The sequence below is a fragment of the Furipterus horrens genome, unplaced genomic scaffold, assembly GCF_987537825.1.
Source record: "Furipterus horrens unplaced genomic scaffold, mFurHor1.1.pri manual_scaffold_2, whole genome shotgun sequence".
NCBI lineage: Eukaryota > Metazoa > Chordata > Mammalia > Chiroptera > Furipteridae > Furipterus > Furipterus horrens.
This window is the reverse complement of record NW_028327172.1, coordinates 179,237,910-179,252,876: the sequence shown is the minus strand read 5'-3', so window position 1 is coordinate 179,252,876 and position 14,967 is coordinate 179,237,910. Positions and strand designations below refer to the sequence as shown.

General features: G+C 36.9%; 1 protein-coding gene across 1 annotated transcript; it reads right to left on the bottom strand.

Moving 5' to 3' along the window:
- Window positions 1-13,758: 13,758 nt before the first annotated feature.
- Window positions 13,759-14,761, bottom strand: LOC150020078 (triosephosphate isomerase-like). The gene has a single exon (XM_090268156.1). The coding sequence runs from the start codon at window positions 14,729-14,731 to the stop codon at window positions 13,982-13,984; it is 750 nt and encodes a 249-aa protein (XP_090124282.1). The 5' UTR covers window positions 14,732-14,761; the 3' UTR covers window positions 13,759-13,981.
- Between the last annotated feature and the right edge of the window lie 206 nt (window positions 14,762-14,967).

Sequence of the window (14,967 nt, the reverse complement as noted above, 5' to 3'; positions counted from 1 at the left end):
ATTTGAGAATCCGCCATGTATCTTTGGATCTAAATTCTATCAGCTCAAGTACTCATAAATTTTTGATTATGTTGACATGCCTTTTATATTGTTGTGTGTATATCAAACATCTATAAATTCTCTTTTTTAATATGTTTTCATACAATTGTCACATTAAGAGTAAAATAATTTTTGCATCTTTATTTTTGTCTTGTGACCTACTTTTACGTTCGTCACCATCTTGTGTACACACACACACACACACACACACACACCAAATTACTCACTGGATTAGGCACAAGAAAACATCCTTATGATGCAGTATAAAATAGAACAGAAATCCCTACCACCAGTTAACAGTAGTTTGGAGCCCTAAATTTATTTTCTATGAGCCTCCTGTGACACTACTTTGGAAAAAGACTAGATAATTTTATGCAAGCAGTTTCCAACATTTTTGCTTTAGACTTGTTGAATATTATTGCATTTTTAGTTGCAGTGGTTTTATAAAGTGATTTCCATGGAACTTTCTTTTCCAAAGGTAGTATGCCTTCTTTCAAGCCTGGATTAATACCATTGAACTTGCCATTTGATTTTAATAATTTAAAAAGAATAAAAACTCATTGTGGATTTTTTATTCAATGTAATTTAAGCTTAATTTATTTATCAGTAATAGCTACCTGGTAAGATTTACATCAATGATGAAGACTAGTTGAAATGTGTGCTTCATTTTCAACTGACATGAATAATACTAAGTCTGTTTCTGTAGTCTTTCTGAAATCTTTGGTTCTCTATAGAAAATTTTCTGATTTTCAGATATATGAGTATATTTGGTTTCATTCAATCTAGAACTATATATTGTACATGAGCTATTTGAATGATACAATGTAGAAATAAAAAAGTAATACAGAGTAATTTTCTCAAGTAACTATAATATATTAGGGGATATAAGACAATTGCAAATAACTGTATTACAATTAAAACATAGTGTTCTAAAAATGGTAAGATGTATTGTAAGAGTACAGAGAAGGGATTTTTTTCATTGTCTATTTTCACATAATAATACATGAATAACCCTAAACTATCTGAAGTTTTGGTATGGCAAATTATTTTAAAGATACATACAAATTTTACTGTCACCACGTTTTTATTTTCAAAATATCCTTGAAGAAAGGCTATTTATAAATACAGTGCTTCCGACCCAATAAGGTACAATTGTTAGTTTTATTTGGTTTTTAAAGATAATGCAAACATGTAGAAAAGCCTAGTACAGTAAATAACTCTTTGAAAGAAAATGTTCTAATATGTGAGCTTCATTTCCACATAAATTATTATTAATTTGTGAAGACAGAAATTATGGGTGTAAATTCTTTCAGCCCATTGAAGAATTGTGTGACTATTATAAATAAGATGCTAAAACATTTGTTTATAATTTCACAAACCAATTATTATTTAAACTGCTACAGCTACCAGGAAAAAGAAAATCTTTAAAATCTTGCAGGAGATTCATGGTGGGACTAGAGGATTTGTAAATCAGAGTCTTAGGGCCAGAAATCTGGTTGGAAGATGGGTCAGTGAATTTACCTTGAATTTGTATTTATTTTGGAAGCTCGTTATCTTTTCTCATAGTATAAGGTGTATTAGGCTGTCTCAGGGGCTAATGGAGATAGAGAGAGACCCCATCTTCAAGCCAACTATGTCATAATCATTGCGTGAGATCATCAGTTGAATGGTTTTACTGTGTTAAACAACCTAATTTCTTATGATTACTTTCCTGGAACATTATCCATAGGCTTAAACAAATTCTGATATTACTTGTAATGGCACTGAGAAAGAACATTTATATAATAGGATTTGCTATTCCTCCTTAACAGGTTGTTTTTAACATGTATACTACTTGGACTTGAGGATGATCCCTGATAAATGTAATGCATTTCTGATATACTTAGGGCAAATTTGTTCTTTAGATGAATTGTGCTTTGGGGGTCTGTATTAGTTTGCTAGAAATTCTGTAACAAAATATCACAGACTGGGTAGCTTAAACATCAAAAATTTATTTTCTCACAGCTCTGGAGGGTAGAAGTCCAAGACCAAGATGTCAGCAGGTTTGGTTTCTCCTGAGGCCTCTCTCCTTGGCTTGCAAATAACCATCTTCTCCACACGGTGTCTCTGTAGGTCCTAATCTCATTATTAAAAAAGCAGTGGTACAGAATCCAGGCACACCTTATGACTTTACTGTAATTATCTCTTTAAAAAGCCTATCTACAAAGGACTTTAACATACTGAATGGAACACAGTTCACTCCATAACAGGGATTTAAAAGGACTTAGAGTTGTTGAACAATGAGAAACATGGCACATGGCAGGCACTCAGGCACTCTGAGTATATACTATTTTATAGTATAGTCTATGAAAAGAAGGTGTATCTGATATTGACTGGTAAGTTGTGTTACCTATTAAGAGTGGCAAGAATCTAGGAATCATCCATAACTCTTTACTCTGCTACTTAATGAATTTACCTGAGAAAATAAAATTTGTTCTCTTTCCTAAATATCCATCCAATTTATCATCTTTTCTCCAGTTGCATTATGAATATGATAATTTATATCTTAGCTAGATTACTATGAAAATGTTTAAATTTCTGCCATTCCTCCCAATTTTAACTCCTTTCAATTCATTCCCAACTCAACATCTAGAATGATCCTTGCATAAACTCTTCAGCACTTACTATGGACCATGGATTGAATGAAATCTCCACATGCTATGAAATAACTTCTGTCTACTTCTGTACTTTTGTCTTCTGGATATTTTTCCATCCTTTTCTTGCTCTCCCTTTACGTTCTATGATTCATCCAGCCCAAGCTTGCATTTCTTGTGAAAGACCACATTCCCTCTTACCTCTGGTACTTTGTACAATGTGAAATTTTAGTCTAGAGCCCTTTCAACTAAAAATTGTATTCATAGTTAAGATTTCAATTTAGATGTCACTTCTTACAAGAAGCCTTGAATGACCTTCAAATCTGGAAGAAGTGCTCTTTTACGGTAGAACAGAAAACTCTTTTTTGTGTGTGTGTTTAATTAATCTATACTTCTCCCATGATAACGTTTCTCTTATTATATTGGAATTTGTTTTTTCTCACCAGTATATATACTAATAAAATATAAACTTTTTAAGAAATAGGAGGCCTCTCTTGCTCAGTGACCAAGATGTAGCACTAGTGTTGAGCATGGCACATGGCAGTCACTCAGGAGGGCTGAAGTTACTGAATAGATGATTAGATTAAGGGATCCCTCCTTCTAATATATATCAATTTTTAGTAGGTCAGGGATTGATGGCAGAGATTTATCCCCAAGTTTTCCTTTATTATATTTCTTTTCTTATCTTCAACATTTCATCTTCTCTTTCTATCATTTTCTATACAATATAATTTTCTTATTTTTGATCCCAAGAATCAGGTCATCGCTTGTATTTTTTTTTTCTTTTTTTCACCTTGAATGATACAAAGAGACACTTGAAAGATGCTGATCTTTTGTTTAAAATGACAACTGGGATAAATTGAAAAACTGAAGCACAGAGACCAAATTAACCGAGAGGAAGAGAGTGAAAGGACATTCTCTCTGACAGAGAAAATGCTTTAGGGAGCTGAGGTGCTGTCATCAAATTTCTGACTGATAACAGAGCTGGTAGCTATCATTATGATATTGCTTTCAAAAGACAGTAGACCCTGCAGCAGTGTGTGTATGTTTGTTTTAAGAGAAAAAACTGTCCACCCAAACATCAATGTTGTAAATTGCGTGTGGTGATGAATTAGAGCTTTATTCTCCAAACAATGAAACAGAAAAGTGGCTTACATTGAGTGAAGCATGAAAAAGGAACTCATACACAAAACAATCCCAGAAGAAAGAATGCGGGTATAATGACTGGGCTAAAAAACGATCATTTCTAAATATATGCTATCAGTTTCATCAGAAACTGAGTCCAAGTTTGTAAACATTTAGTCAAATAATAAATTTTAGAATAAAATTGCTGTTTACTTCAAATAGAGTCTTTGACTATATACAATTACTACCAAAAAATCCAGGGTCCCTTATTCTTTTGTCTCACATGTGCTCATTCCTTCAGAAATCTTTGTATTACTATGGTATCCCTTTAAATAAAGTATAAATTGAGCATATAAAGTCCTCTCTGAACTGTGAGTGAAGGTGTTAAAAAATCCTACTTACAAATCATGCTGTTTCTGTGAGTACAGAGAGACTGCCTTGTTGCCCCTGAGAGGAAAGCTTACCTTTTGGACTAAGTGGGTCAAGGAAATGCATTGTTACTGAAATTTTACTCCTCAAACGGAAACTCTTTGGTTAACAAAATACAGTTGACTAGAGGTTATATTTGCCCAGCCAGAAGTAAAAGACCAACAGTTTAAAACGTTCTTCAAAGAATTAGAATACCACCAGGAGGAGGCTTAAGGTTGCCTCTATGGATTGTTTTCATAGTTACTTTGAAATTAGTAATTAAACATACATCTATCGATTAATTGCCATGGTATCTATCTAGGACTGTGCAAAAGCAAAGATTCTAGCTTTTTTTTTCCCTTGTCTTATCATATGTCTCTTTTTTAAAAACCATTAAAAAAATGGGTTCCCTTTGCACCTAAAGTAAATTTAAGCTAGAAACCACGGTTCAACGGTTTCTGATGTGATCTACATTTGTGGTCTCTCCCACCATCTCCTCCGCCTTCACTGTGCTGTTTATCTCACCTGGAACCAGACTCTTTCAGAGCTTGGTATGGCTTGTTCTTTCTCCGTCATATTCTCTTCCTCAGGGAGGCTCTCTCTCTGACCATAATATTTAGCAATCACCTCCTGCCCCACAACCGCAAGTCAGTCTCTATCCTCTTTTATAGCACTTACCACATCTGAAATATTTATTTATATTAAGGGAAACAAAAAAGTGTAAAAAATGAAAACTTTCCATTGAATGAAATTCCATGGGGAAAAGACTATTCTGCTCACTGCTGTATTCATTTTTACATAAAAGCACAGCCACTGGGAGGTGCTTAATGAGTATGCGCTACATCAGCGAATGAAACTCTGGAGAGGCCTTGGCATTCAGCCTATGGCGCTGTGGTCCTGCCCGAGGCAGTAGTTACTGAACAGCTGGAATGATGAAGAAGGCTCAGGGAGTCCATCAAGGTGCTCTGCTAAGTGTTTTTTCCAGTCTCTCATTAAATGCACGTTTACAAAATATAATGTGGCACGTAGACACAAGAAGAGATGCAGAAATACCCCTTAAGTAAGCCTTCAGCACTGAAAGACCCACTTTAAAAGCTGATTTTCTCATCAACTTGAAGTCCTTACATTCTTTTCTTTAAAATGTCTGGTTTTCTAAAAACTTGGTTATAAAATCAATTTTTATTAAAATATTTTTTTAAAATAGAACATTTTGGTAAATAGATCTTGCATTTACCATTTAAATATTATTTTTATAAAAATATATAAATATTTAGAAAGCTGGATTTATTAAAATAGACTGTGTCTGTAGTTAGTATATGCACTGGAAAATAGAAGTAGCACTTCTGGTTATCTTAAAGCATGACTAGGTCTCAAACTTTACTAATACTTTTCTACAGTGTGCCAAGGATATTAGCCACTTGCAAAAACAGTGTGGGCTAAATGTGCACACTTGCTAGTCACTGTATCTCAGCATTGCTTAAACTGCTTAAACTGTACCCATCTTACTTTATTTTATTTTTATTCTCAAAAACCTTTAATAGTTATTCCACAAAATAAAGGTCTGTTCTTCAACATGGTATTTCATGGTCTCCATCACCTATATTTCAGTCTAATCTTTTTTTTTTTGTTGGTTTTTTAAAAATTGTTGTTCTTCTACAGTTGTCCTACTTTTTCACCCGTTGCTCTCCCCTTCCCCTCCCCTATCCCCCAACCGCACAGTCAATCCCCACCCCGCTGTCCATGTCCATGGGTTATTTATACAAGTTCCTTGACTAGACCTTTCTCCTTCTTTCCCCCTTATACCCCTCCTCCCTTCCCTCTGGGCACCCAGTCTGATCCTTGTTTCCATGCCTTTGGTTCTATTTTGCTCATTTGCTTGTTTTGTTCCTTCATTCCTTTTATAGGTGAGATGATATTGTACTTGTAGTTCAATGCCTGGCTTATTTCACTTAGCATAATACTCTCCAGTTCTATCCATGCTGCCACAAAAGACTATATTTGAAAATACTAAGGGTGCTTTGAGAATGTTTATCTACCAATTTTCTTCTTAGTCTGAGAGACAATACTTAATATGATAAATTACCTTTCTGGTGGAAAAATTCATTCCAGAAAAGCCCTTTAAAGTGAATATCTATTAAACTAGAAGATATTTAAAATGAATACATTTTAAATGAGAAAAAGAAATTGAAAGGCAAGGCACTGAAATGAAATACTTGATGTTTAAAAAAAAAGAAACCTGGCAACCTGTAAAATTTACCTTTTTTATCCACGCCTCATTAAATAAAAAGCAGATATAATGGTAGAGGTAACATGAAGTAGAAATATCATCTCAAATATATTTTTGTCCTACATAATTATTTTATTTTAATTCATATGATTAAACTATAACATTGTAGATTGCTTGGAGTCTACTTTAAAAATCTGCTATTGTAAACTGAGTTCATGGGAAGATGTGATTCATAGATGAGAAGTTTTGAATTGTACCACTGGGTAATGTCCAGATTGAATTCTTCCATTTCCTATCTATCCTTTAGGTTCCATGGGGCAAATATTGTTGAAAAACATGCCTCGGTAATATTTCCTTAGATACATATGCTTCTGGGTGAAAAAATGAATTCTACCTGTAACATAAACAAGTTGCTTCTGTGTAAACCTCTCCCAATCCCTTTCTTCCACTGTTTCTCTTATTCTCCCCCCAGGGAAACTTCCTGAAAAGTTACCTTTAAAGCAACTCAATGAGTGTTTTCTCATTCAAGTCCCAAGTCATATGCAGTAGAGTTTGTCAGAAGGAAGACACTCCTAAGTGGCCTTAGTAAGAGACACTCTTCTGGTTCTCCTAGCACTCTAGGAAGAATTAAATGGCAGCTGGGAACAGTACTATAGGTGCTGGAAGCAATATAGCAGCTGTTACTGGACATCATTCCTCTTATAGACGTCTATATGATTTTCTTAGCCAACAACACATCTGTGCGGCATATGAATCTACCACAAGATTAAAAAATTCATTTACACTTATCAAAATGTCTGAGGCAACTATTTGAAGTGCGAGAGCCCTTTGTAGTTTTTACAAGGAGGCCTTTACAGAAGCGAGAAAAGTCATGTATTGGAAAGGCCAGTTTTACGTTTCAGGTGAAAAAAGGTTCTTATTTTAGAACCAGAACAGTAGAGTAAATTTTTAGAAGAGGGAAAAAGTAACATTCTTTATGAGATAACAAAAGTTATTAGTAGAAAATTATCAGTATAACAAATTCTTTAAATGTTCTAACTCACATCATCATTTATGTATTAATTTCTCTTTGTATACAAGCATGTATATATATGTACATATATATATATATATATATTCTATAATTGAATACCTAAGATATCTGCTCAACTGAAGGTAATTATGTAATAAATGTACATAGGACTTATATGTTTTTCAAAAAATATATTTAATTTGAACTTCAAAAAGAAAAGTAATATAGGGCAAATATTTTTGCTTTCATAGTGAAGACTGGGAAAACTAATACTGAAAGAATTTGTCTTAGGACCTCCAAAACTGTCACAGAAATCAAATGTAACCCTCCTAAGTCTAAATCAACTCTATGCCTAGCACAGTGCTTAATACAGGGTAGATGTTCCTTTTTATGTTAAAAATAATTATTTTCAATTTTAAAAATAAGTGGTATGCTGAAATTATCACATAAATATCATTTAATAACATTAATTATGTAGCATTGGTAAGACATAACATTATTGAAAATAAATTTAGATGGCATGTGACTTTTAATTAGACGTGAAGGCATCTATCACAGAACAAGATAGATAAGCAGCTAACAGATTATTACTTAATACATGATTAGAAGATCATGAATGGGTAAAGAGAAGTGGAGGTCACCTGTCCCAATGAAAAGTCATGATCACATGAGCCAATTCTAAGGCCCAGAAATTGTGAACTGAAGAGCAGTAATCTACCTGTTCTCTCCCTCAGAGGACCTATGGTCATGTATTTGGGCAACTATACACAAAGAAAAGGGGAATAATAAATCTTTAGAGGACTCTGTTGATACTGATATTTGGGATCCAAAGTGTTGTCATGGCCCCCCGTTATGTAATCAGGTAACAAATAGAGCTCAGGGTCATCTTGCATGAGGTCCACTGGATCTACCTTGATCCAGCCTATGCTAATTTCTCTGGCACCTAAATGGATATATTTCATTGTTGGCACAACCTTCACCTTTCTTTATTGACCTGTAGCACAAGAGCCAGAAGAAAAGGCTAGGAGAAAGCTCCTGAAATTTACCCTCTCCTTAAGATAATAAGTAAAAAAGCACTAGCCGTTCCTGACTGGCAAGGGGATGAGGCCATGTTTATGGTGTGTTGCTGTCCTCCAGTTTCCCCATGGGATCAACCTGAAGCGAGCCTTTAGCTGAGACCACGTGTTCATTATGCTTTCTATTTCTGCTTTATTCACATTGAGTCCCTCCCTTCTCCTGAGAACACTTCCCCAATGAGTCTTCTGAAGATTAATTCTGACTTAAATTCTTCTTCAGAGAACCAGCCCTATCACGTTTAAAAACACCCTCCTCTCTCGACCACCTTTCATTTTCTATCCTCTCACCCTTTTTATTCTTATATATTTCAAAACCACTTTATATTATATTTCTAAATAATTATTTTAAGATTTATTTAAATAACTTCCTAATTAAGTTCTAAGCTATTCTGTGGTCAGATACTTTGTACTGTGTACTAATCTAGCTCAGGTAAAATAGGACCTAAGTAATAGTAGTCTAAAACAAAAATTTGTCTTGGAGTAGGCCTCTTTGCATCTGTCTTGTTTTAGACACTCTGTGCTTCCTGGACATGCATGTCTATTTCCTTTACCAAATTAAGGAAGTTTTCTTTCATTATTTTTTCAAATATATTTCTAATTTCTTGCTCTTTCTCCTCTTCTTCTAACACCCTTATGATGGAAATGTTTGAACACTTAAAGTTGTTCCATAAACTGCTTACACTATCCTTATTTTTACTTTGGACTTTTTTCCCTTCTTTTTGTTCTGACTGGTTGATTTTTTGCTTCCTTATATCCCAAATCATTGATCTGATTCTTAGCTTCATTAACTTTACTATTCTTTCCCTGTAAATTGTTCTTTATTTCAATTAGTGTATCCTTCATTCATCACTTGATCTTTTTTATGCTGCTGATGTCCTCACAAAGTTCTTTGAGCATCCTTATAACCAGTGTTTTTAACTGCATGTGATAGACTATTTTCATTTTGTTTAGTTATTTTTCTTGCATTTTGATCTGTTCTTCCATTTGGCCTATGTTTCTTTGTCTCTTCATTTTGGCAGCCTCCCTGTGTTTGTTTCTATGAATTAGGTAGAACTGCTATGACTCTTTGTCTTGGTAGCATGGTCTAGTGTAGTAGGTGTCTTCTAGGATGCCAAAAGTTATAGATAAATAGAGAATCTTAAAAGCAGCAAGATAAAAGAAGTTAGTTACCTACCAAGGAGTTCCCATAAGACTACCAGCTGATTTCTTGAAAGAAACTTTGCAGGCTAGAAGGGACTGGCAAGAAATATTCAAAGTCATGTAAAGCTGGGACCTACAGACAAGATTGCTCTGCCCAGCAAATATATCATTTAGAATTGAAGGGAAGATAAAGAGCTTTCCAGATAAGAAAAAAATAATTTTAAGTCCATCACCAGACAGTTATTACTGTATATGAAATGTTAAAGGAACTTATTTAAGAAAAGGAAGAAGGGGACTTCTGGCCAAGATGGAGGCTTAGACAGACACACTGCATCTCCCTCCAAAACTAAGAAGGAATACAACTACCTCAAAACTAGAGATAACCAGAAGTTCCAGAAAATTGAGCTGTATGGAAGTCCAACAAACAAAGATATAAGGAAGAAATACTCATGCAGACAGGTAAGAGGGGTGGAGCTAGGGTGGAGAGGACATGGTGTGGTAGCGACAGCAGTGGTGGCAGTGGCAGGCCAGCAGAAAGTGCAGTCACATTTTAAAAAGTGGGGCAGGACGCTTTGGGAGCACTCCCAGCTCCAGGCCAGACTGCACAGATCATGGTTTCAGTGCCAAGGAAGATAAAGCCTCATTATTTTGACTGTGCAAACCAGTGGGAGTTAGGGAGGGAGAAACTGCCTGTCTCTCAGCAGAGTATGTTTGTTTAAAGGGCCCCCACTGTCCTAGAACATCCGCAGTCCCACCCACCCTGAAATGACAGCCAGGGAACAGCTAGAGGGGCGCCAGTCCCATAAAGAAGTGGGAGAAATTACTGGAAAAGGGGCGAGTGCTGAGCAAGTGGCATTGTTCCTTCAGAACCCTCTCCCACAAACAGTGCCACAACCTGGTGAAACAGGTTGCCCTATACTGATGAATACCTAAGGCTCTGCCCCTTACAATGTAACAGGTACAACAGCTCTACCTAAGACACAGAAGCAAACAAACACAGGAGCCTATAAAGACGAGGAGACAGAGAAATATGACCCAAAAGATAAAAAAAAGATCAAGGTTCCAGTGGGAGAACTAAGCGATGAGGAGATAGCCAACCTAACATATGTAGAGTTCAAAAGACTGGTGATAAAGATGCTCACAAGCTTGACAGATATGTTTGTGTGTGGTAGACACATAAGGGAAGAAGTGAAGGCTATGCTAAATGAAACAAAGGAAAATTCACACAAAACCAATGATGAAGGGAAGGAAAACAAGGTTCAAATCAATGATTTGGAATATAAGGAAGAAAAAACAGTCATCTAGTACAGAATGAAGAAACAACAATTGAAAAAAATGAGAGGCTTAGGAACCTCTGGGACAACTTTAAACATACCAACATCTGAATCATAGGGGTGCCAGAAGGAGAAGAGGAAGTACAAGAAATTGAAGGCTTAAGTGAAAAAACAATAAAGGAAAATTTCCCGAATTTGGCAAAGGAAATAGACATAGAAGTCCAGGAAGCACAGAGAGTCCCAAACAAGCTAGACCTAAGGAGGACCACACCAAGACACATCATAATTAAAATTTCAAAGGTTCAAGATAAAGGGAGAATCTTAAAAGCAGCAAGAGAAAATCAGAGAGTTACCTACAAAGTGGTGCCTATAAGACTTTCAGCTGACTTCTCAAAAGAAATTTTGCAGGCAAGAAGGGACTGGCAAGAAGTATTCAAAGTGATGAAAAGCAAGGACCTATAACCAAGACTACTCTATCCAGCAAAACTATCATTTAGAATGGAAGGGCAGATAAAGTGCTTCCCAGAAAGGTAAAGCTAAAGAAGTTCATCATAACCAAACCATTATTATATGAAATGTCAAAGGGACTTAATTAAGAAAAAGAAGATCAAAATTATGAACAATTAAAATGACAACAAACTCACAGCTATCAACAACTGAATCTAAAAATTAAAAACAAAATCCAACTAAGCAAACCAGAATAGGAACAGAATCATAGGTATAAGGATCATTTGGAAGGTTACCAGCTGGAAAGGGGAAGAGGGAGAAATACAGAAATGGTGCAGGGATTAAGAAGTGTAATTGGTTGGTACAAAACAGACAGGAGGAAGTTAAGAATAATATAGGAAAGGGTGAAGCCAAAGAACTTATATGCACAACCCATGGACATGAACTAAGGGGTGTGGGATTGCTAGAGAGAAGGGGAGTATTGGGCAGAGGGGAGCAAGGGAGAAATATTGTGACTACTGTAACAACATAATCAATAAAGTATACTTAAAAAAAGAAAAAGAAAAAGATCAAAACAATAAACAATAGAATGTCAATAAATACATATTTATAAACAATTGAATCTAAAAAAAAAAAAAAAAAAACCTAAACAAACAAGAAGAACAGAGACAGGACCATGGGTATGGAAAGCATTTTGTTGGTTGCCAGATGGGAGGGGGGTACAGGGGAATAGGTGAAGAGATGAGAAGATTAATAAGTACAAATAAGTAGTTACAGAATAGCCATTGATATATAAAATACAATATGGGAAATAGAGTAGTAAAAGAACTTATATGCATGACTCTGGACATAAATAAAGTGGGGGAGATTTCTGAGGGAGTGGGAGTGCTGGATGGAAGAGTTCAAGGGGGAAGATTGGGATAAGTGTAATAGTATAATCAGTAAAATTTAATTTAAAAAACAATTTTTTCTAATAAACATATGAATAAGTAAATGAATTTGAAATAGTTAACTTTTATTTACTTTTTAATTGTATTGTTCTTAATATTTTAAGAGTTTATATGAATATAAGTTTATTTATTTTATTTTATTTTATTGTTTGGATTTTCAATTACAGTTGACCCATTTTTTCCCCATTTCTCTCCCACACCCAGCCCACCCACTCTCCCACAATCACATCCCTCCCTGTTGTGCATGTCTATGAGTCATTTATACACATTCTTTGACTAGACCCTTCCCTTACTTATCCCTCTTCTCTCCCTCCCCACTCCCCTCTATTAACTGTTACTCTGCTCTTTGTCCTATTTAGTTCGTTTATTTGTGTTGTTCTTTAGTTTCCTGTATTAAATGATATCATATGGTATTTTTCTTTCTTTGCCTAGCTTATTTCACTAAGCATGATTCTCTCTAGTTCCATCCATGTTTCGCAAATGGCAGGAATTCCTTCTTTCTTTCTGCTACATAGTATTCCATTGTGTAAATGTACCACCGTTTTTTTATCCACTCATCTACAGATGGGCATTTAGGCTGTTTCTAGCACTTAGCTATTGTAAACAGTGCTGCTATGAACATAGGGGTGCATAAGTTCTTTTGAATTAGTGTTTTATGATTTTTCGGGTATAATCCTAGCAGTGGAATCTCTGGTTCAAAAGGCAGTTCCATTTTTAGTTTTTTGAGGTAATTCCATACTGTTTTCCATAGTGGCTGTACCAGTCTGCATTCCCACCAACAGTGCAGTAGGGTTCCCATTTCTCCACATCCTCGCCAGCACTTGTTTGTTGATTTGTTGATGATGGCCGTTCTGACAGGTGTAAGGTGGTATCTCATTGTGGTTTTTATTTGCATCTCCCTGATGGCTAATGATGTTGAGCATTTTTTCATGTGCCTATGGACCTTCTGTATGTCCTCTTCGGAGAAGTGTTTGTTCAGGTCCTTTGCCCATTTTTTAATTGGGTTGTTTGTTTTCTTGTTGTTGAGTCGTATAAGTGCTTTATATATTTTGGAGATCAGTCCCCTGTCTGTGATATCATTGGCAAATATGTTTTCCCATATGGTCGGTTTCCTTTTCATCTTGCTGATGTTTTCTTTTGCTGAGCAGAAACTCTTTATTTTATTTTATTTTTTTAGTGCCAGGTGTTTATTCACCCCCACCCAAGTGGGACTGCTCACATACACAACACACACAGGTGCTGGCACCAGGGGGGAGAGCAGAACCCCTGGCCTCTGACGGGGGGACAGGGCTCTCTCCCAGCCCACGGCCCCATGGTGCGAGATAGATGAGGAGGATGGCTTCTCTTTCACGCCTTCACTGGGGACTGAGGGGACCCATGAGCAAACTACCCCTTCCACCTCTCAGCCAAGGAGAAGCCGCCTTGAGGACAGGTTTTGTTCCAATTATTATAGTAAGTGGAAAAGGGATTGGCCTGGTCCCAACCATTACAAGGTAGAATGTAAATGGTAAAGAAGTACAGTTTGGATTAGGCCACAAGAAGGAACAGGTGATACCATCAGAAGCATGTGGGGGAGGGGGGAGCAGTTGCTGGGCTTCTGAGCTTCATAGCCCTTGGCATAGCAGGAAGGGTAGGGGAGATGGATGGGGCTTATTGTTTGGCATTGATGATGTCCACGAATTCAGGCTTGAGGGACGCACCACCCACGAGGAAGCCATCTACATCAGGCTGGCTAGCCAGCTCCTTGCAGGTTGCCCCAGTCACAGAACCTCCATAAATGATGCTAGTGCTCTGAGCCACTGCATCAGAGACATTGGACTTAAGCCATCCCCGGAGCTTTTCGTGTACTTCCTGGGCCTGTTGGGGTGTTGCAGTCTTGCCTATACCGATTGCCCACACAGGCTCATAGGCCAGAACAACCTTGCTCCAGTCCTTCACGTTATCTGCGATGACCTTGGTCTGTTCGAAAACGACCTCCTCAGTGATGCCAGCGTCCCTTTCATCTAGCTTCTCCCCAATGCAGGCGATCACTCCAAGTCCCTCGGACAGGGCATGGGCCACTTTCTGCCCAATCAGCTCATCTGACTCCCCAAAGACGTGCCTTCTCTCCGAGTGCCCAAGCACTACCCATGTGGCTCCACAGTCTTTGATCATGCCAGGGCTGATCTCCCCAGTAAAGGCCCCATTAGTCACTTTGTAGCAGTTCTGAGCAGCCACGGCAATCTTGGCATCTAGCTTCTGCCTGGCAAAGTCAATGTAGGCGGTGGAGGGTGCACAAACCACCTCGGTGTCGGCCGGCACGTGGGCGGCATTCAAGGTGTTGATGAGTTCCCCCAGATTCGTTTTCCGCCCATTCATCTTCCAGTTCCCCCCCACGAAAAACTTCCTGGAGGGCGCCATAGCGCTGGAACCCACACACTGAAGGTCAGGATCACCCAGAAACTCTTTATTTTGATGTAGTCCCATTTGTTTATTTTTTCCTTTATTTCTCTTGCTTTAGAAGATGTGTCTGTGAAGATATTTTTATGTGAGATATCTGAAATTATCCTGCCTATGTTTTCCTCTAGGATTTTTATGGTGTCATGACTTACATTTAAGTCTTTGATCCATCTTGAGTTTATTCTCGTGTGTCGTGT